The sequence below is a fragment of the Coregonus lavaretus genome (genome assembly GCF_964263955.1).
Source record: "Coregonus lavaretus genome assembly, chromosome: 4".
Classification (NCBI taxonomy): domain Eukaryota; kingdom Metazoa; phylum Chordata; class Actinopteri; order Salmoniformes; family Salmonidae; genus Coregonus; species Coregonus lavaretus.
In genome coordinates, this window is record NC_139991.1 from 2,884,338 (window position 1) to 2,904,534 (window position 20,197).

The window sequence follows — 20,197 nt, forward strand, 5'->3', positions numbered from 1 at the left end:
GAAGGGGGAAAGGAGAAGATTAGTTGTGTGTCGTCAGCGTAGCAATGATAGGAGAGGCCATGTGAGGATATGACAGAGCCAAGTGACTTGGTGTATAGCGAGAATAGGAGAGGGCCTAGAACTGAGCCCTGGGGGACACCAGTGGTGAGAGCACGTGGTGCCGAGACAGCTTCTCGCCACGCCACTTGGTAGGAGCGACCGGTCAGGTAGGACGCAATCCAAGAGTGAGCTGCGCCGGAGATGCCCAGCTCGGAGAGGGTGGAGAGGAGGATCTGATGGTTCACAGTATCAAAGGCAGCAGACAGGTCTAGAAGGACAAGAGCAGAGGAGAGAGAGTTAGCTTTAGCAGTGCGGAGAGCCTCTGTGACAAAGAGAAGAGCAGTCTCAGTTGAATGACCAGTCTTGAAACCTGACTGGTTTGGATCAAGAAGGTCATTCTGAGAGAGATAGCAAGAGAGTTGGCTAAAGACGGCACGCTCAATAGTTTTGGAGAGAAAAGAAAGAAGGGATACTGGTCTGTAGTTGTTGACATCAGAGGGATCGAGTGTTGGTTTTTTGAGAAGGGGTGCAACTCTCGCTCTCTTGAAGACGGAAGGGACATAGCCAGCGGTCAAGGATGAGTTGATCAGCGAGGTGAGGTAAGGGAGAAGGTCACCGGAGATGGTCTGGAGAAGAGAGGAGGGGATAGGGTCAAGCGGGCAGGTTGTTGGGCGGCCTGCTGTCACAAGTCGCAAGATTTTATCTGGAGAGAGAGGGGAGAAAGAAGTCAAAGCATAGGGTAGGGCAGTGTGAGCAGGACCAGCAGTGTCATTTGACTTAACAAACGAGGATCGGATGTCGTCAACCTTCTTTTCAAAATGGTTGACGAAGTCATCCACAGAGAGGGAGGAGGGGGGGGGGGGGGGGGGTTCAGCAGGGAGGAGAATGTGGCAAAGAGCTTCCTAGGGTTAGAGGCGGATGCTTGGAATTTAGAGTGGTAGAAAGTGGCCTTAGCAGCAGAAACAGATGAAGAAAATGTAGAGAGGAGGGAGTGAAAAGATGCCATGTCTGCAGGGAGTCTAGTTTTCTTCCATTTCCGCTCAGCTGCCCGGAGCTCTGTTCTGTGAGCTCGCAATGAGTCATCAAGCCACGGAGCTGGAGGGGAGGACCGAGCCGGCCGGGAGGATAGGGGACATAGAGAGTCAAAGGATGCAGAAAGGGAGGAGAGGAGGGTTGAGGAGGCAGAATCAGGAGATTGGAGGGAGAAGGATTGAGCAGAGGGAAGAGATGATAGGATGGAAGAGGAGAGAGTAGCGGGAGAGAGAGAGCGAAGGTTGCGACGGCGCATTACCATCTGTGTAGGGGCAGAGTGAGTAGTGTTGGAGGAGAGGGAGATAGAAAAGGATACAAAGTAGTGGTCGGAGACTTGGAGGGGAGTTGCAGTGAGATTAGTAGAAGAACAGCATCTAGTAAAGATGAGGTCAAGCGTATTGCCTGCCTTGTGAGTAGGGGGGGACGGTGAGAGGGTTAGGTCAAAAGAGGAGAGGAGTGGAAAGAAGGAGGCAGAGAGAAATGAGTCAAATTTAGACGTAGGGAGGTTGAAATCCCCCAGAACTGTGAGTGGTGAGCCATCCTCAGGAAAGGAACTTATCAAGGCGTCAAGCTCATTGATGAACTCTCCAAGGGAACCTGGAGGGCGATAGATGACAAGGATATTAAGCTTAAATGGGCTAGTGACTGTGACAGCATGGAATTCAAATGAGGAGACAGACAGATGGGTCAGGGGAAAAATTGAGAATGTCCACTTGGGAGAGATGAGGATTCCTGTGCCACCACCCCGCTGACCAGATGCTCTCGGGGTATGCGAGAACACATGGTCAGACGAGGAGAGAGCAGCAGGAGTAGCAGTGTTTTCAGTGGTAATCCATGTTTCCGTCAGCGCCAAGAAGTCGAGGGACTGGAGGGTAGCATAGGCTGGGATGAAGTCTGCCTTGTTGGCAGCAGAACGGCAGTTCCAGAGGCTGCCTGAGACCTGGAACTCCACGTGGGTCGTGCGTGCAGGGACCACCAGGCTAGTGAGGCAGCAGCCACGCGGTGCGAGGCGTTTGTGTAGCCTGTGCGGAGGAGAGAACAGGGATAGGCAGAGGCATAGTTGACAGGCTGCAGCAGATGGCTACAATAATGCAGAGGAGATCGGAATAAAATGAACTAAACATCAGGGAAAGGAGAGAGCGGGGCCTCCCTCACCACAACTCCCAAATATAACTCTCCCAACTTCCACCTCAGAAACTATAATTGTTGTAAACTACAGCGGCTCAATGTTTTCTAGGAATAGACTAACCTAGTTAATTCAGCTAGCTAACTAGGTGCAGTATTATTCCGTGAAAAACGTCCGGGCACCTCGTCATAAGACGCCACAGCCAGCTAGCATGCCGGTCTCCAACAGCAGGGTTTAGCGCCAATACTCAGCCACAACAACCACCAGTGTATCAACACACAAGCAGATCGTCCGTGTCTAACGTTGTGGGTTAGTCCCGACAGCTTGAGCGAGTCCGTCGTCAATTTATTCAGCCAGTTAGTTAGCTAGAATAGTTAGCAAACTAGCTAGCCATTGCTTTCAGACAAAGAAGAACCCCTCCTTTCATGGCACGAACACACAGAGAGAGCCAAACTAACGTTAACTAGTCACCCATGTCCCGAATTCCTTGAGCGACTCGGGCTATCAATATGTAAAAAACTAAACACAAGTGTAGGTTATGACTTACCCCTAGCAGCTACTGTTAGCTAGCCAAGTGCAAAGCTAGCCACTGAATTGACTCAGCCAGTTCGCGTCTGTTCGCTCGGTCGTTCCAGCTATTGTTTACAAGTAGCTATCCAGGTTGCAACAAGCTTGCTAATTTTCGAGCACAGTAGCCACTTGCTGCCTAACGTTAACGGTTCAGACAATGAGGTTAGAAAACAGCTGAATGGTAGGCAATTATTGTATGTAATTATTGTAGGCAGCCAGCTAATAAAACAACTATTGAAAGGTGTGTGTGTGTGTGTGTGTGCATGTAAAAATACCTAAATTAATGTGTAGCTCCCAACCTACAACCTATATACTTATTATGGACACAGTATGCTTACATTATTAGTTATCTTGTTATTAGTTATTGTTATTAGTCCCATCCTTCAACTCCATTCGACACCACCCATCTATCTCTTAACACCATCCATATAGGATTTCTATTTGCCATATATTTTTCAACTGTACTGTGATGTTTTACAAAAGTTCTGAACCTTTCTATTCTCATTGTTTCTACAGATTGTAAATTGCATTTTTTTTTTGTTGCTAAAAGTATTATTATATTATTGATCGATTTACTATGACTTTTCAGATCACCCAGTAATGCTATCTGTAAGGTTAGCTCCAGGTAAATAAGCAACAAATGGACAGTACCAAAACAAATGATCTAATGATTCTCTCTTCGCAGCAAAATCTGCAGAGCTGGGAAGATTGTATCCCCCATATAAATAACATTCTATTGGTAGCAAGAATTGTATATAATAATTTATTAAAACTATGCCATGGGATCGGTACGGGATCGGTACGTCAAAAATCTCTTCCTAACTATTTTGCAATCTATATGGGATGCCTGTCAATCCTTTGGTCCTTAAATGAAACGGGTATACTTTTTTAATTATCACAGTTTTCTTTAACCAATTATGTTCTTTAATGCAAGGCCGACAGACAAGTTCCTTACTTTCTCCCCCTTCCAATTTCCTCTTCCATTTTTGCGGTAAGGCTGCAATTATTTGGTTGTAATTTTGGGTAGAGCAGACATTTCCATATATTTTTGTTAGCTGCATGTGCGACAACTCCACCAGTCCTACCGATGATATCATTTACGAAGATTATACCATTTTTAAACATTTTGTCAAAAAAAAAAAAAAAATTTGTCAATTAGTATATTTGAGTTTAACCACAATATTTGTTGCATTATTTGTTCTGTCGTTTCTGGAGGATTACATTGAAATTGCAACCAACTTTCTATGGCTTGTTTTAGAAATTGTGATATTTGGGAGATGATTTCCTTTTTAAATAACTGAAAGTGAGAGGTTGTAATCTGAGTAAAGGGAAAAAGGCCATTGTCTCACCCAATGTTCAAGAATCTTACTAATTTGCTGGAGAACCAGTTCGCATTTAAGTATAACTTTTGTATGACTGAAGCTTTTAGTGATAGGTCTAAAGCTTTAATATTTAATAATTTCTGTCCTCCGAATTCATATTTATTATATAAATAGGCCCGTTTAATTTTGTCTGGCTTGCCGTTCCAAATAAAATGGAATATTTTTTTTCTCATATATAATTTTAAAAACTGTTCGCTAGGCATAGGCAAGACCATAAGCAAATAGGTAAACTGGGATAATACTAAAGAGTTAATCAGGGTGATTTTTCCACAAATTGACAGGTATTTACCTTTCCATGGTAGCAAGATCTTAACAATTTTTGCTAACTTTCTATTAAAATGTTTTGGAGTGAGATCATTTCCTTTTGGGATATGTATTCAGAGTATATCCACATCACCATCAGACCATTTTATTGGTAAACTACATGGTAATGTAAAATTTTTATTTTTTAGTGATCCAATACATAATATAGTACATTTGTCATAATTTGGTTGTAATCCAGAGAGGTTAGAAAATGTATCTAGATCCTCTATGAAGCTGTGGAGGGATTCTAGTTGTGGATTTAAAAGAAAACATGAATCATCAGCGTACAATGACACCTTTGGGGAAAAGGTTATACATGGAACCCAAAAGGGTTCTTCAAAGGGTTCTCCTATGGGGACAGCCGGAGAACCCTTTTAGGTTCTAGATAGCACCTTTAAAAAATAAAAAGTTTTACAAAAAATAAAACAACTATTGAAAGGTGTGTGTGTGTGTGTGTGTGTGTGTGTGTGTGTGTGTGTGTGTGTGTGTGTGTGTGTGTGTGTGTGCATGTAAAATACCTAAATTAATGTGTAGCCTGTAATCTGTAAGAGAACAACAAGAGCATGTCTTTTTGGCACAACTGCAGACAGATACAGGGACTACTCATAAAGCCTAGACATAGTAGGGGGACTTCAGACATGGCCATAAAGAGAGAGGGGGCAGGGCACTGGAGATCTGAGGTACAGAGAGGAGATGTGTGTGTGTGTGGCTCTCTGAAAATAAGAAAATACTGTGTAGCCATAACACAGCTAAACAAACAAATGGCCCCTGGACGTCATGGACCAGTCGATGGAACGTAACTTCACAAAAAGTTTTAACACCCTGGTTTTCAAGTGGTTTTAAATAAAATAAATATATTCACCTTTAGTCTTGTAAGAGACCAACAAGAGCATCTGTGAATTCTCCAGTGTGTGAGTTTCAAATCTGTCAATTCAGAAATCTATGTAACCCAAATAATGAATGCTATCCTAAGACTTTAGAAACAAATTACTTTATGAATTGACTGAATTTAAACGAAACTGATGTGTGTGTGAAAAGAAAGGTACAATGAGGGAGGTCAAAACAACAACCAGACAACTCCTCTCCTCTTCCTGTCCTTCCTGTGAGCTGGTCGGCTAAATTGACTCCATCTCTGGAAGGGAAGAGAAAAACAAAACATACAAGCATGGCTACCACAGCATTCTGCAGCGATACGCCATCCCATCTGGTTTGGGCTTAGTGGGACTATCATTTGTTTTTCAACAGGACAATGACCCAAAACACACCTCCAGGCTGTGTAAGACCACTGTATTTGACCAAGAAGGAGAGTGATGGAGTGCTGCATCAGATGACCTGGCCTCCACAATCACCCGACCTCAACCCAATTGAGATGGTTTGGGATGAGTCGGACCGCAGAGTGAAGGAAAAGCAGCCAACAAGTGCTCAGCATATGTGGGAACTCCTTCAAGACTGTTGGAAAAGCATTCCAGGTGAAGCTGGTTGAGAGAATGCAAAGCTGTCATAAAGGCAAAGGGTGGCTATTTGAAGAATCTCTAAAATAAAATATACAATACCGTTCAAAAGTTTGGGGTCACTTAGAAATGTCCTTGTTTTCGAAAGAAAATCATTTTTTTTGTCCATTTAAAATAACATCAAATTGATCAGAAATACAGTGTAGACATTGTTAATGTTGTAACTGGCTATTGTAGCTGGAAACGGCTGATTAAAAAAAAAAAAAAAAAAAAAAAATGAATATCTCAGACGTACAGAGACCCATTATCAGCAACCATCAGTCCTGTGTTCCAATGGCACGTTGTGTTTGCTAATCCAAGTTTATCATTTTAAAAGGCTAATTGATCCTTAGAAAATTATTTGGCAATTATGGTAGCACCGCTGAAAACTGTTGTGCTGATTTAAAGAAGCAATAAAACTGGCCTTCTTGAGACTAGTTGAGTATCTGGAGCATCAGCAATTGTGGGTTCGATTACAGGCTTAAAATGGCCAGAAACAAAGAACTTTCTTCTGAAACTTGTCAGTCTATTCTTGTTCTGAGAAATGAAGGCTATTCCATGCGAGACACGCAAAACACCAGTCTCAACGTCAACAGTGAAGAGGCGACTCCAGGATGCTGACCTAGGCAGAGTTGCAAAGAAAAAGTCCAGTGTCTGTGTTCTTTTGCCCATCTTAATCTTTTAGTTTTATTGGCCAATCTGAGATATGGCTTTTTCTTTGCAACTCTGCCTAGAAGGTCAGCATCCCAGAGTCGCCTCTTCACTGTTGACGTTGAGACTGGTGTTTTGCGGGTACTATTTAATGAAGCTGCCAGTTGAGGACGTGAGGCGTCTGTTTCTCAAACTAGACACTAATGTATTTGTCTTCTTGCTCAGTTGTGCACCGGGGCCTCCCACTCCTCTTTCTATTCTGGTTAGAGACAGATTGCGCTGTTCTGTGAAGGGAGTAGTACACAGCGTTGTACGAGATCTTCAGTTTCTTGGCAGTTTCTCGCATGGAATAGCCTTCATTTCTCAGAACAAGAATAGACTGACGAGTTTCAGAAGAAAGTTATTTGTTTCTGGCCATTTTTAGCCTGTAATCGAACCCACAATTGCTGATGCTCCAGATACTCAACTAGTCTCAAGAAGGCCAGTTTTATTGCTTCTTTAATCAGCACAACAGTTTTCAGCTGTGCTAACATAATTGCAAAAGGGTTTTCTAATGATCAATTAGCCTTTTTAAAATGATAAACTTGGATTAGCAAACACAACGTGCAATTGGAACACAGGACTGATGGTTGCTGATAATGGGCCTCTGTACGTCTATGTAGATATTCCATAAAAAAATCAGCCGTTTCCAGCTACAATAGCCGTTTCCAACATTAACAATGTCTACACTGTATTTCTGATCAATTTTATGTTATTTTAATGGACAAATTTTTTTGCCTTTCTTTCGAAAACAAGGACATTTCTAAGTGACCCCAAACTTTTGAACGGTAGTGTATTTTGATTTGTTTAACACTTTTTTGGTTACTACATGATTCCATATGTGTTATTTCAAAGTTTTGATGTCTTCACCATTATTCTACAATGTAGAAAATAGTAAAAATAAAGAAAAACCCTTGAATGAGTAGGTGTGTCCAAACTTTTGACTGGTACTGTATGTGGCAACAGGGTCATTCCATGTCATTTCAGAAAGCCATGACACCCGCCCTCTCAGATTGTTCTGAAATCGTTTCTGTAGTTAGAAACAGATAAGATTAGCCTTCCTGAAACATTGTTTTGTTGAAATAAGATTGTATCTCTGAGAAATTAAGCTAATTGATTGCACCCAAATAGTTACTATATGAATCCTATACATTTAAAATGGCCAATTTGGGTAAAATCAATTAGCTTAATTTCTCAGAGATTAAATTATGTTTCAACAAATAATGTTTGAGGAATGCTAATCTTATCTGTTTCTAACTACAGAAACGATTTCAGAACAATCTGAGATGGCGGGTGTTGAAATCCTCTTTATTGTTCTTTTTGAGGTGGAATGACTCACCATCTCGCTCTCTCGCTCTGCTCCACAGTGGAACCTAGTGTGTGGGGACTACTGGAAGATTCCTCTGCAGCACATCTGCTTCATGACAGGGTGGATTGTGGGATATGTCCTCCTGGGCACAGTGTGTGACTGGTAACTCCACCCTCTGCATGTTTCATGTGTGTGTGTTCATGATGTTTCTGTTGTATGTTTGTATAATTGTAAACTACAATTTTATTAATTTCACCCTACGTATTTTATGTTTCTGTTATTGATGCTATTATGAGTGTTTAATATGTGTGTATGTGGCTGTACGCATAGGAAGCTATGTATCTAACTGTATTATTTTCTCTATGTTCAGGTTGGGTCGTCGACAGGGCTTCCTGCTGTCTGTGTCTCTGTCCGGTCTGTTAGGAGTAGCTGTGTGTCTGTCCAACAGCCCTGTAGTGTTTCTGCTGCTACGCCTGTCTCAAGGCGCCATGTTGGCTGGGGTCTTCCTCTCCTCTTACCTCGCCAGTGAGTATACTTGACTTACCCTACTAATACCTCTCACTCCTGAGTACACTCTTAATGGGGCAGTTTAGGGTTGGGCGGTATCCAGATTTTCAAATCGTCATACCGTCCTTCTCTCATCTCGGGATTAATGGTATTACCGGTTTAGTATCCCAAAAAATTCAAAAAAGCCCATTGGGCATCTATTACCAGAATGCTAACAAAATTAACAAAAGTAATAGCAGATGGGACGAGAACGGAGAGGATTAAAAAAAATGCTAGGAAATCAAGATGGCAGGGGCAGCTGTACAGATAACTCATCCAAAGGGCTTTGACTTCTCAAACACGGAAGAAAGCTAACACTATATGATGCCCCGTCCCCTTATTAATTCAGTCACTTACTTAGACAACTAGCAAGTTACATTTTACGGGTTGCGTTAATGCAAAATGCAGGTGTTTTTTCACCCAGAAAAAATATATAAAACACATAAGAAATATCCAATGGGCATTCTATCAGCAGACAGCGCACTGACTGATGTGTAGCTACTTTTCTCCTGTACTTTTCTCAGTGTAGCCTACTTTTCTCCGGTAAAATGCAAGATTACATTTAAGCAAAACCTTAGGAAATGTAGCTGGCTACATTCTTTCTATGATAAACATTGGAAATATGATGGCGATGCATCGTTTATGCAATAAAAACCTTGCTATTTCATTGTAAGCTCATTTACTTGTGTGGCTGCTAGCCAAATAGCGTTGCGCACTTTCTGAATGTGTTGCACAAATGTATTTTCTGTGAAGGAAAACGATATAGTTGCACATCCCTGATCACTCTATTGAAGCCAAAAAACGGTTTACTTTCAATATAAAACGTGTCCCCTGTCAATACACAGCTGGACTCACCTGCTCCCGCTTTTTCCCCGTTGTGCTATTTACAAACAAACACTTGACTGGCTCAACTGTTCTGGGGAACTACGGTAAGCTTTATAATGTGAAAGGTGAAATGAAGAACGCGGTCTGCTTTATTTCCTAACGTATTGCAAAAGTTGACTGCAGGTATTTACTTAAAGCTATAAATATGTCAATTTATTGACAAACTTCAAATAAATAGTTTCAACTGTATTGACGGTATTGAAAAACCATCCTGTGGCTATTTCCAAATACCCCGGTATACGGTATACCGCCCAAGCCTAGGGCAGTTACTGGTTATTGTTCCTACGTCAGTTCAGTGTATTTCTGTGAAATGTAATCACGTTTCCTCTTCAAAATGTAATATTGTTTGTAAAATGGTCATGTGGATCATATTGTAGATTTCTGTATTCTGGACAGTTCAGTTTGAATATATTATTTAACCTGATTGTGCCCTTGGGAGTTCTACCTAAGACTTTGTTTAGCTGAATTAAAGCAGTCAGCAAAATGTATTAATAGCAGTTTTTATTACTTCTTCTCACTTGGAAATGTGTCAGTGGCTAATGTCTGTTGGATAAATATAGAGCTAACCCATATATCAGAAGCTCCCTCACAAAGTGCTTTCCATAGTGCTGTGTAGGGACACTGGTCTATGGGAAGCCAGGACAAAGTCATTTTCACGATTTCACTAATATCATCAAAATCAATTAATCAAAGCACGTTTTTGGGTTCATTCAGTTGTTTTTACCTGATTTAAGTAGAATCATGTTGAAAAATTATGTTAAGTACCATTTGTAAAACATAAGTTAATACTGTTGCCGCTTCCTGTTGTCATGTATTTTTGATTTATAGCAGAGTGTCAAAACACCTGTTTTAAATGTCCAAATTCCAATTCAGTATGCTGAAATAAGTCCTGATATGTTGAAGATAATACATAAAAAATACTTCCTATACACACGTCACACTTGTGTTCAGATTACTTGTATACTGAACAAAAATATAAATGCAACATGTAACGTGTTGGTTTCATGAGCTGAAATAAGATCCCAGAAATCTTCCATACGCACAAAAAGCTTACTTCTGTCAAATTTTGTGTACAAATTAGTTTACATCCCTGTTAGTGAGCATTTCACCTTTGCCAAGATAATCCATCCACCTGACAGGTGTGGCATATCAAGAAGCTGATTAAACAGTATGATCATTACACAGGTGCACCTTGTGCTGGGGACAATAAAAGGCCACCCTAAAATGTGCAGTTTTGTCACACAACACAATTCTACAGATGTCTCAAGTTTTGAGGAAGCGTGCAATTGGCATGCTGACTGCAGGAATGTCCACCAGAGCTGTTACCAGAGAATTGAATGTTAATTTCTCTACAATAAGCCACTTCCAACGTCATTTTAGAGAAGTTGGCAGTACATCCAACCAGCCTCACAACCGCTGGCCACGTCTAACCACGCCAGCCCAGGACCTCCACATCTGGCTTCTTCACCTGCGGGATGGTCTGAGACAAGCCACCCGGACAGCTGATGAAACTGTGGGTGTGCACAACCGAATAATTTCTGTACAAACTGTCAGAAACAATCTCAGGGAAGCTCATCGTCGTCCTCACCAGGGTCTTGACCTGACTGCCGTTCGACGTCATAACCGACTTCAGTGGGCAAATACTCACCTTCGATGGCCACTGGCATGCTTGGAAAGTATGCTCTTCACGGATAAATCCCAGTTTCAACTGTACCGGTCAGATGGCTGAAGCGTTGTGTGGGCGAGCGGTTTGCTGATGTCAACGTTGTGAACAGAGTGCCCCATGGTGGCGGTGGGGTTATGATATGGGCAGGCATAGGCTACAGACAACAAACACAATTGCATTTTATCGATGGCCATTTGAATGCACAGAGGTACCGTGACGAGATTCTGAGGCCCATTGTCGTGCCATTCATCCGCATGATAATGCACGGCCCCATGTCACAAGGATCTGTACACAATTCCTGGAAGCTGAAAATGTCCCCGTTCTTCCATGGCCTGCATACTCACCAGACATGTCACCCATTGAGGATGTTTGGGATGCTCTAGATCAACGTGTTTGACAGCGCGTTCCAGTTCCCGCCAATATCCAGCAACTTCGCACAGCTATTGAAGAGGAGTGGGACAACATTCCACAGGCCACAATCAACAACCTGATCAACTCTATGCGAAGGAGATGTGTCGCGTTGCATGAGGCAAATGGTGGTCACAACAGATACTGACTGGTTTTCTGATCCACGCCCCTACTTTTCTTTTTAAGGGACTGTATCTGTGACCAACAGATGCATATCTGTATTCCCATTCATGTGAAATCCATAGATTAGGGCCTAATGAATTTATTTCAATTGAAGTTGCATGTTGCGTTTATATTTTTGTTCAGTGTATTTAGCTAAATTATTACCTTAACTGCTCTCGCATCAACATTTACCAAGCGGTCACTCCAGACTGCAATTGATTACCTTGTTCTACTTTAATCAATAGCGTGCACAGGTTAATCAATCACGTCAATATTGTATGGAAATCAATGGAACTGGGACAATTCGCTGCCACTACATGTCATTTGCACTCTTCTAAAAGTAGGGCAAAGCTACTGGTAATTTACCAAAGTTACGGGAATCTTCAGTCGTTTCGATAATTAACATAAAATATATGGCAATCTATCGTAACACTGGTAATTTATACTTGGATAACTATATATATATTTTTCTTCATAGTTTTCATTTGTTATTTGTCCATGAGGAGAAACTAGCAGATACACCATATGGTTCAAGAGAAAATAGCCTAATTAATGAATGAAAGCATCTTATCAACAATGCCATTATTTTCTATTAACTCTGCAACTCTTCCAACTATTGACATTTTTCACAACTGTCACCAGTTTGATTGCAAAACATTGAGAACAAATGCATATTGACATAGTAAAAAGGAAAAAGGCTTTTACTGACAGTAGACAGCTAGCTGTGTGGCATTCCCCCTACTTCCCATAGCAACCTGGTCTCATAGACTAGATGTAACATAGTAAAAGGTAAATCCGAGACACTCATGAGTATGATATGTTACTTTTGGTATGGTTACATAAGACAGAAGGTTACTTATGGCAAAACGAATGCAGGGTGGATCGGTGGGTGTATAACCCGAACTTCTAGCAACCCAAAGGTTGCGTGTTTGAATCTCATTACGGACAACTTTAGAATTTTAGCAAATGTGCTACTACTTTCTACTTTTTAAGCTACTTTGCAACTACTTAGCATGTTAGCTATCCCTTACCCTAACCTTAACCTTTTAACCTAACTCCTAACCTAAACCCCTAACCCAGCTAATGCTAGCTACTTAGCTAACATTAGTCACAACAAATTGGAATTCGTAACATATCAAAAGTTTTGCAAATTCATAACATATTGTACGAATTGCAATTCGTAACATGTCGTACGAAATGGATGATGGACAGCCACAAATTAATACATACCATACAAAATGTAACATGTCATACTAATTGGAGTGTCCCGGATTTATGTTTATGTTACGTCCAGGTTGCCCATAGCCCTCTATTGCTGCTATGGGGGTTAGAAAGTCCTTACATTATGCCCCATGATCCCACACCAACCGCTAGCCTCAGCATTACTCACTTGGGGGTTTCCCTCTGTTGCCAACAAACATCAAGGATCACTGTAGGGAGAAGCGATAGGGGGATGTTGAAGGGATAGGGAAAGATGACAGGTTAGGGATTGACCATGTGTCTGGGCTGTGGTCCGATACCCAGGTCACTGAGTGCCATATTGTTGCACTGCTGTGATGTTGGGGTTCAAAGGGCACTGGTTGGAATCACACCCCTGAGCCAAACTGAGCATTCCTCATTCACTGACTCCCTCCTTCCCCCCTCCCTCTCTCAGAGAGATGGCTTGAGTGTGAGGTAACACAAGGCTCTGTGGGCTAGGATGTCTAGGCCACCCCTGGACCAAGAGTCGTCCCCTCCCTGATGTTGTTCCATTGTTAGGGTGGTCTGGGTTTTCTTGCTGGAACCTTCCTGTGATTGTGAGGAGATGGTGTGTGTTTGTATGTGGACAAATCTTTGCTGAGTGAAAGCAGTCAAAGAGTGCTCAATGTGTTTTTAAGACCCTTCTGTTTATGGGAGTAATGGTGCTAGATACAGCCTGAGAGGGAGGCCCTCCGAAGTCTGCCTTTAACATACCCACACACATACATGTTCTTCTTAAATTCCTCTAAGGTCACTGGTAAATTGACTTCAGACTTTTGGTTTTAAGCTGAATTCTGGAGGACTGCCTCTCAGTGATCTACTGCCAGAGAGTTTTTCAAAGGAGAAGTGGGGGAACAATAGCAGGACAGAACATAGTGGAAGGAAATGTGTTAATTTTTTTCATTTTTTCTCTGTGAGGGGTTTTGAAGGAGGAGAACTAGGGCATTGGAGTTTAGGTCAAAGTAGAGCGGAATTTCAAACCACTTCATTCAATTTCACAAACGGTCACGAATAGTCTTATGGTCAGTCAGGCTACTAGTTCCAGTTGCATTTTCCTTCTCTCTTTCCGCTATCTCCTTTCTTCATCCTCTCCATCTCCCTTTGTGTGTTCTCCAGGACTGGAGCTGTGTGACCCTCCCCATCGTCTCATGGTTGAAATGGTCAGTGGCTTCTTTGCCGTCGCGGCAGAGCTCTTGTTGCCAGGGCTGGCGGTGCTGTGTCGTGATTGGCCAGTTCTTCAAGCAGTGGGAACCTTGCCACTGCTCCTGCTGCTCTCCTATTGGTGGTGAGTCTGTCATAAGCATTATTTTGTGTAGACACAGTATAGTGTATATTGTTTATGTCATGGGACAGAAAGTATAGAGGCATGGATAAAGAAAGAGAGGGGTGTATTTTATATTCCTGTTTTCTCTAATCATCTTCAGCTGTCCATCAGTGTTTCCAGAGTCTCCCCGCTGGCTTCTGGCCACAGGTCAGATCCACCAGGCTAAGAGGTGTCTCCAGAGCTTCTCCACCAGGAACGGAGTGTGTCTCCGTGAGGACATCTACCCTGCTGAGAACCTGCTCTCAGGTATCATCATCCCCCACCCCCCACCCTATCCTGGCCCTTTTAGCTGGTCTGTGTCAATGAATAATGTCTGCTGCCTGGGGTAGTGTAACAGGTTGCGGCGAAATCCTGCACGGAGCCTTCACTGTGCGCTGCCACTTTAAGAGCCCATCAGCAGTCAGGAAGGAGGAAATAAAGATGACTTTTCCGGCATTGTGTGAGAGCTCTCGGTTGGCGCGGCAATTTCGACCGTGTGTAACTCTTTGCAGAAGTGTTGTTTATTTTCAGCGTGCTTTAGTTTGTAAAGTTTTTAAGTCGATCGCCGGTGTTATCGCTCTATGTCGGGTTTGGAATCTGTTGGGACCGCTCTTGTCATTGATCGCATGGATTAGTAGCAACATTGTTGCGAAGCGTTGACAAATATACCAACAAACCAACAGGTGTATCAGACAGACTTTGGGACATTTTTATGGCCTCTTTTTTTTTGTCTACACCCACACAATTTCATACACTCATTCACTCTTCCCCCTGGTAATTAATACAAATAATTTGTAGATCACTGGGTTCATTATTGTCAATTGCCTATGAATCGTTATAATCCTTGGGATTATTGGTTGGGTTACCCCTGTGCTGTGTTTTAGCCAGTGGAGAGAAAGGATATCTGGCAAACAGGCTACACTTAAGGCAGTGTCTTCTGCTAGTGTGTGTGTGTCTCTGGTATCATTACTCTCTCTATCCTACTCTTAATACCTGCCTGGCGCCCAAACAAACATCTTTACCCCTCTAACAATACCGCTACAAGGTTAACTAATGCTTTGGGTAATACATCCAAATGACCAGATTTCCCCATATCTTATGTTATTGGCTTTCACTCATCCACAATCAGCACAGCAACACATAACAAACAACCCATCCAGTCCACTCACAGCATTCCCTCATATCCAATATTAGTGATATTTGTTTGAGGTACACATGGCATAGGACGTTTCTGAGATGGTTCAGACGTGTCTATGGTTCCTGGTTACCTGTGCTAGCTAGACAACTGAGCTCTCTCACAGCTCCACCTCTCACAGGCAACCAGTCACTTAATGAGTGAGAGAGAGCACCCAACACATGAGTTCTCCTGTGGTAGCCATGATAAGAGCTCTTTGTTTACTGGACATTTCAATACGACGTAGTGTACTAAATCGCAAACTGGAATGACCTCAGTCCAAATCAAGACCCATTACATTTTACGTTTACATTTTGGTCATTTGGCAGAGCAATTGGGGTTAAGTGCCTTGCTCAAGGGCATATCGACAGATTTTTCACCTAGTCGGCTCAGGGATTCGAACCAGAGACCTTTCGGTTACTGCCAACGCTCTTAACCTCTAGGCCGAACTAATGGTTCCATTTAGTGTGATTTAATAGTAGGCACTGGTTCTGAGGAGATAACTTCCCTATGGAATGTGGGTTATATGTTTGCACCAAGTGAACAGTGTTTGGGTCAAGTGCCCTTTGGCATTGGTAGTGTGAATGTAGGCTCATATCTCTCCTTCCCCCTCCTTCTCTTTCTCTCCCACCCTCCTTTTGTTCTCTGTAGAGATAGATGCGGAGTACCCAGATGATACCCAGCCTGGCTACCACTCAGTCCTGGAGTTGCATTCCACCCGAGTGATCTGGAGGAACTGCCTCATCCTTAGCTTTACTATGTGAGTTAGGATCTAACATAGATGATGAATGATTTTCTGCTTTTATGACCTTCTATATGACTCCCTCCACTGAACAATACAGCCACGAGGAATGGTAATGTTACCATTTACCGCAGCTGCTTTTAATAGTACTGTTTGGACAGAGTGAGTTTCATGTTTTGGGCCAAGGACCTAACCTTCCTAACTCTCCTCCTCCTCCAGGTTCATAGGCACAGGCATCCAGTACTGCTTCACCAGGAACCTCCGCAGCTACTCCCACAACTTCTACTTTAGTTACTTCCTGCGTGTGCTGACTGGAGCTCTGGCCTGTATCTTCCTCTGCCTGTCCGTCAACCGCTTTGGTCGCCGTGGTATCCTGCTGCTGTCTGCCATTATCACCGGCCTGTCCTCACTGCTGCTTCTGTCCCTCACACAGTGTAGGTTTAACCTGCTCTATATATATATGTGCTATGACTGATGAAACTATGTTGCTATACAATTTTTATACACACATTCTTTTAGAGCCTCTATACAGGGTCTCATACCATCTTCTCTCCCCTGTACATGGTTCATTAGTAATTATTCTCATCATACAGTAGCCCTAGGTTTGCCATGACAACCCCATTCATAATGTCACTGTTATGATTCTGATTGGCCATTTGATTTATTCAGGTGATTTCAGGTCAATTTTTTGAAGGGCCTGTTTCCTAGTTTGCCTAGTTTTTAGTGAGTCATCAGAATAACATGTCCTTGTCCTTCTGTAGATCTGCGTGGAGTGCTGGTGTTGGTGCTGTCTGTGCTGGGGCTCCTCTTCTCCCAGGCCCTGGCCATGCTCAGTGCATTCTTCGCCAGTGAGGTCATGCCCACCGTAGTCCGGTAAGTATTATCTGTCTGTACTGTCCTGATCACACTAAACTGTCATTAGTTTGTCTGTGGGTGGGTGCTTGTTTGTCCATGTATTTTCTGTCTGAGGGAGGAATATGAAATGTGGGTTGTATGTCTGGACCAAATGCAAAATGCTGGGTCAGGTGCCCTTGACAATGTTAGTGAGCTCTATCTCTCCTGACCCTCTCTCTCCCTCTGTCTCAGTGGTGGTTGTCTGGGGCTGGTGCTAGCGGCTGGCTGTATGGGCATGGCTGCCTCCTCTATGATGGAGCTCCAGAACAACAGGGGTTACTTCCTCCACCACGTCATCTTCGCCTCCTTCGCCGTCCTCTCAGTGCTGTCCATCATGCTGCTGCCGGAGAGCAAGCGCAAGCCGCTACCCGACTCCCTGAAGGACGGAGAGAGCCAGCGACGGCCCCCTCTCTTCCTGTCCCGTGAAGACAACCTGCCCCTGCTCTATACCCGCCGCCGAGCTTCCGAGTACAGCCCTGATAACTACTCACGCCTGGTCTCCGCCACCAGGAAGATGCTCATCAAAGACAATTTACCCTATAAGATCGTCGCGCCCTCCCAGCCCCCACTGCTGCCTTCCAACGGCGAGGTGCACTGCATACTGGAGGAAGAGGCACTAAGAGAAGACTTGTCCTAGCAGCCTCTAACTACCATCCTCCTCTCCCACAGAGAGACCTCGCCTCAAACCCACTGGATATCTCTCCCTCGGATCATCCACTGGGCTAGCTGGCTGGTTCCCTTTCACCAGACTGAGACACAGTGATCCAGACTCGTATCGCTCTGAACGACGGCTCTTCGTGAATATTTTGAAGGGGAGAGTTGGAGATGATATGTGTATTTACTGTGTCTTTTTTTTGTGTTGTGCCAAATGTTTCAAACTATACAAAAAAACAATGTGTGTGTACTTGCACAGACTCTACTGAAATACTATGCTAGTGCTAGGCCTTTGTTTTTGTACTGATGGAGAACTGCTGTTTCTAAGACTGTGTTAACACCCTCTCTTCTCTAGGTTGTGCAGTATGGTGCTATGGCTTTATTAACCACTAAGGCTAAAGGCTCACTTGAGAAGCGTTGCTTGTCCACTTAACTGGTGACTCATGCTTTTCATTACTGCTGTCTTGTGCTGTGACGAGAGAGAGAGAGAGAGAGAGAGAGAGAGCAGGGTCCTGACTGTTACTTAATCTGATTCACTGGTGACTCAACGAGGGGAACTCAAAGATAGAAGTCAGTTTGGCTCAAACTGGAATGTATTGTAGCCCCTTGTTTGATTTGGGGGGAACACAAGGAAGTATCAGTCACTGATAATATGACCTAAGTTATGACCTTAGCAATGAAATGTCATTACATCCTGTCCACTTGTTGGACATGTGTTAAGAACATGAGATGTTGTCACATGATGATTTGCACCCCGAACAAAGTTCCTAGATAAAGAGTTGTTTTAGATTATTGAAATGTGCTTAGGTCATGACCTCTACTCTGAGTCATTATAAACTTTCAAATGGGACTTTACCTCGTATTGTGTAGTAGTTGTATCACATCCATCTCTCTGCCTTAAACTGTGAACTTTACTTTTCAAAGAAGGCAGTTGCTAGGACATGATACTTAACATTCTAGAAGTCATTTAACTGAATATACATTTTTATCAACTATTAAACCACTTTTCACTGCTCTCTTTGGTATTTGACTGTGGTTTGAGGTTTGAGTTGTTGCCCTTCTTGGCCTATCTGTGGAACTGTTTTACATTATTGTTGGATAGGATGTTTACACTCTTATTATTCCAACTCATTCTCTTTCATCCCCCTCTGTTTTGCTTGCATGGGAACAATCCCCCTGCACAGTAAGTTGATTTGGGAAGGAATCAACTTTCCCCCACAGCGGACAATATTCTGTTCTTCTGGAGATACTTATATTAAATTCAATATACAAAGTATTATTCTTTTCAGCAATGAATAAATTGTCCAACTCTCAGAAGTTTAATTTGATTTATTTGGAAGCTGAGGCCATATAATGTTGATTTACTGTTTGCCCCTCTACACATTTCTCAAAAAAAAAAAAAAATCTGAAAAAGTTGCAAAAATTATGTCCTCAAGCATAAATTAAAGAAATGCACAATTTCCTTTCAGATTATGAAAAACACACTGTCCCTCAGACCCGGCCAGGACATTTTCAACAATGCTATCCAACTTTTGACCTCAACAGGGTCTTAACAAGGTCACTTTTTTAAGCTGGTCCACTTTTTCTATTTTTAACTTTATTCGCTTGTTCACTTCACTTTTCAAAAATGAAATCTGTTAAACAGTTAATCAAGTTTGTATGGCCTAAACTGAAAATGTGTCGAGTTCTGCACTGTGCTTCATGTCTGATACAATGCTTACCACAAGATGGTGCTGTTCTCTTATAAATGTATTGAATGTACAAAATCTACCATTTGTCTTTCTCAACTGGGTGTTATGTTTGATTATCAACAGTCAGATTTTTGTACTTTGAAGAATTGCAAATGTTATGAGTGTGAATAAAATAATGGCCAGGTGCTTGGAGTTAGTCCAAACACACCATTGCCAAACAGCCTAGTTCATGAAGTCTGTTTGTACAGCATTCTCAAAATGATTGAACCAGATGGGATAATAGACACAGTTTTGTTGAATGAAACACACCGTTCTGGCCTGGCCTTGAGTTTGAATTGTATATGTGAAAATGAAGTTCATTGTGCTCATTGGACAGTGTTCCATTAATGTTCTATTGACTCTTAAGGCTGTATAAGAACAGGGGAAGGAAGTAAAGCAGATGTTGTCTCAACCATAAACTCCCCTCCGAAAGCTTTTCAGTCTGTTTAGTATTTCCTTTGTCACATGCATCACACTAAAACAAAAAAAGGCAGCATGGTAAAGTTTTTATTAGATGCATATTATTATATACAAAAAAACTAATGATTATACTATTTTCCTGATTATTTATTTACTGAGGGCCACATTTAACCATTCAATTTAAACTAAAATGTAAAGTAGCCTGGTCATGGGTTTGCTTGGTATAAGGTCAACACCGTTTCGGAAGCACTTACTGGTTTAGTAATGTTAACATTTCTATGTACAAATCCTTCCTTCAATCACAGTTCATGGACTCCATCCCCAATATAACTTGTGAAAGATGAAGTGACCACAGAACTCAAGTAGTAAGGTGTTACAATGCCTTGGGCAGCCATACTGCCATAGACAAGGGGTGATAATACCATCACACCCA

The 20,197-nt window shown here is 42.4% G+C and overlaps 1 protein-coding gene across 2 annotated transcripts; it reads left to right on the plus strand.

Moving 5' to 3' along the window:
* Positions 1 to 7,893: 7,893 nt before the first annotated feature.
* Positions 7,894 to 19,713, plus strand: LOC311128005 (putative solute carrier family 22 member 31). 2 transcript variants are annotated; one of them, XM_084159932.1, is made up of 8 exons: positions 7,894 to 8,103; positions 8,312 to 8,466; positions 13,964 to 14,132; positions 14,272 to 14,417; positions 15,976 to 16,084; positions 16,286 to 16,500; positions 16,828 to 16,939; positions 17,153 to 19,712. In XM_084159932.1, the coding sequence occupies exons 1-8, from the start codon at positions 8,054 to 8,056 to the stop codon at positions 17,595 to 17,597; spliced, it is 1,401 nt and encodes a 466-aa protein (XP_084016058.1). In that variant the 5' UTR covers positions 7,894 to 8,053; the 3' UTR covers positions 17,598 to 19,712. The 2 variants fall into 2 exon arrangements, with proteins under 2 accessions (XP_084016058.1, XP_084016059.1); XM_084159933.1 differs by having other exon boundaries at positions 8,042 to 8,129; positions 17,153 to 19,713.
* Positions 19,714 to 20,197: the final 484 nt, after the last annotated feature.

Bases quoted from the DNA above. Each gene is read 5' to 3' on its own strand.
- LOC311128005 (XM_084159932.1), top strand. From the start codon at position 8,054: ATGACAGGGTGGATTGTGGGATATGTCCTCCTGGGCACAGTGTGTGAC. The intron at 8,467-13,963 runs GTGAGTATACTT...TGTGTTCTCCAG, and splicing joins CCTCTCCTCTTACCTCGCCA to GACTGGAGCTGTGTGACCCT. The intron at 16,085-16,285 runs GTGAGTTAGGAT...CTCCTCCTCCAG, and splicing joins CTCATCCTTAGCTTTACTAT to GTTCATAGGCACAGGCATCC.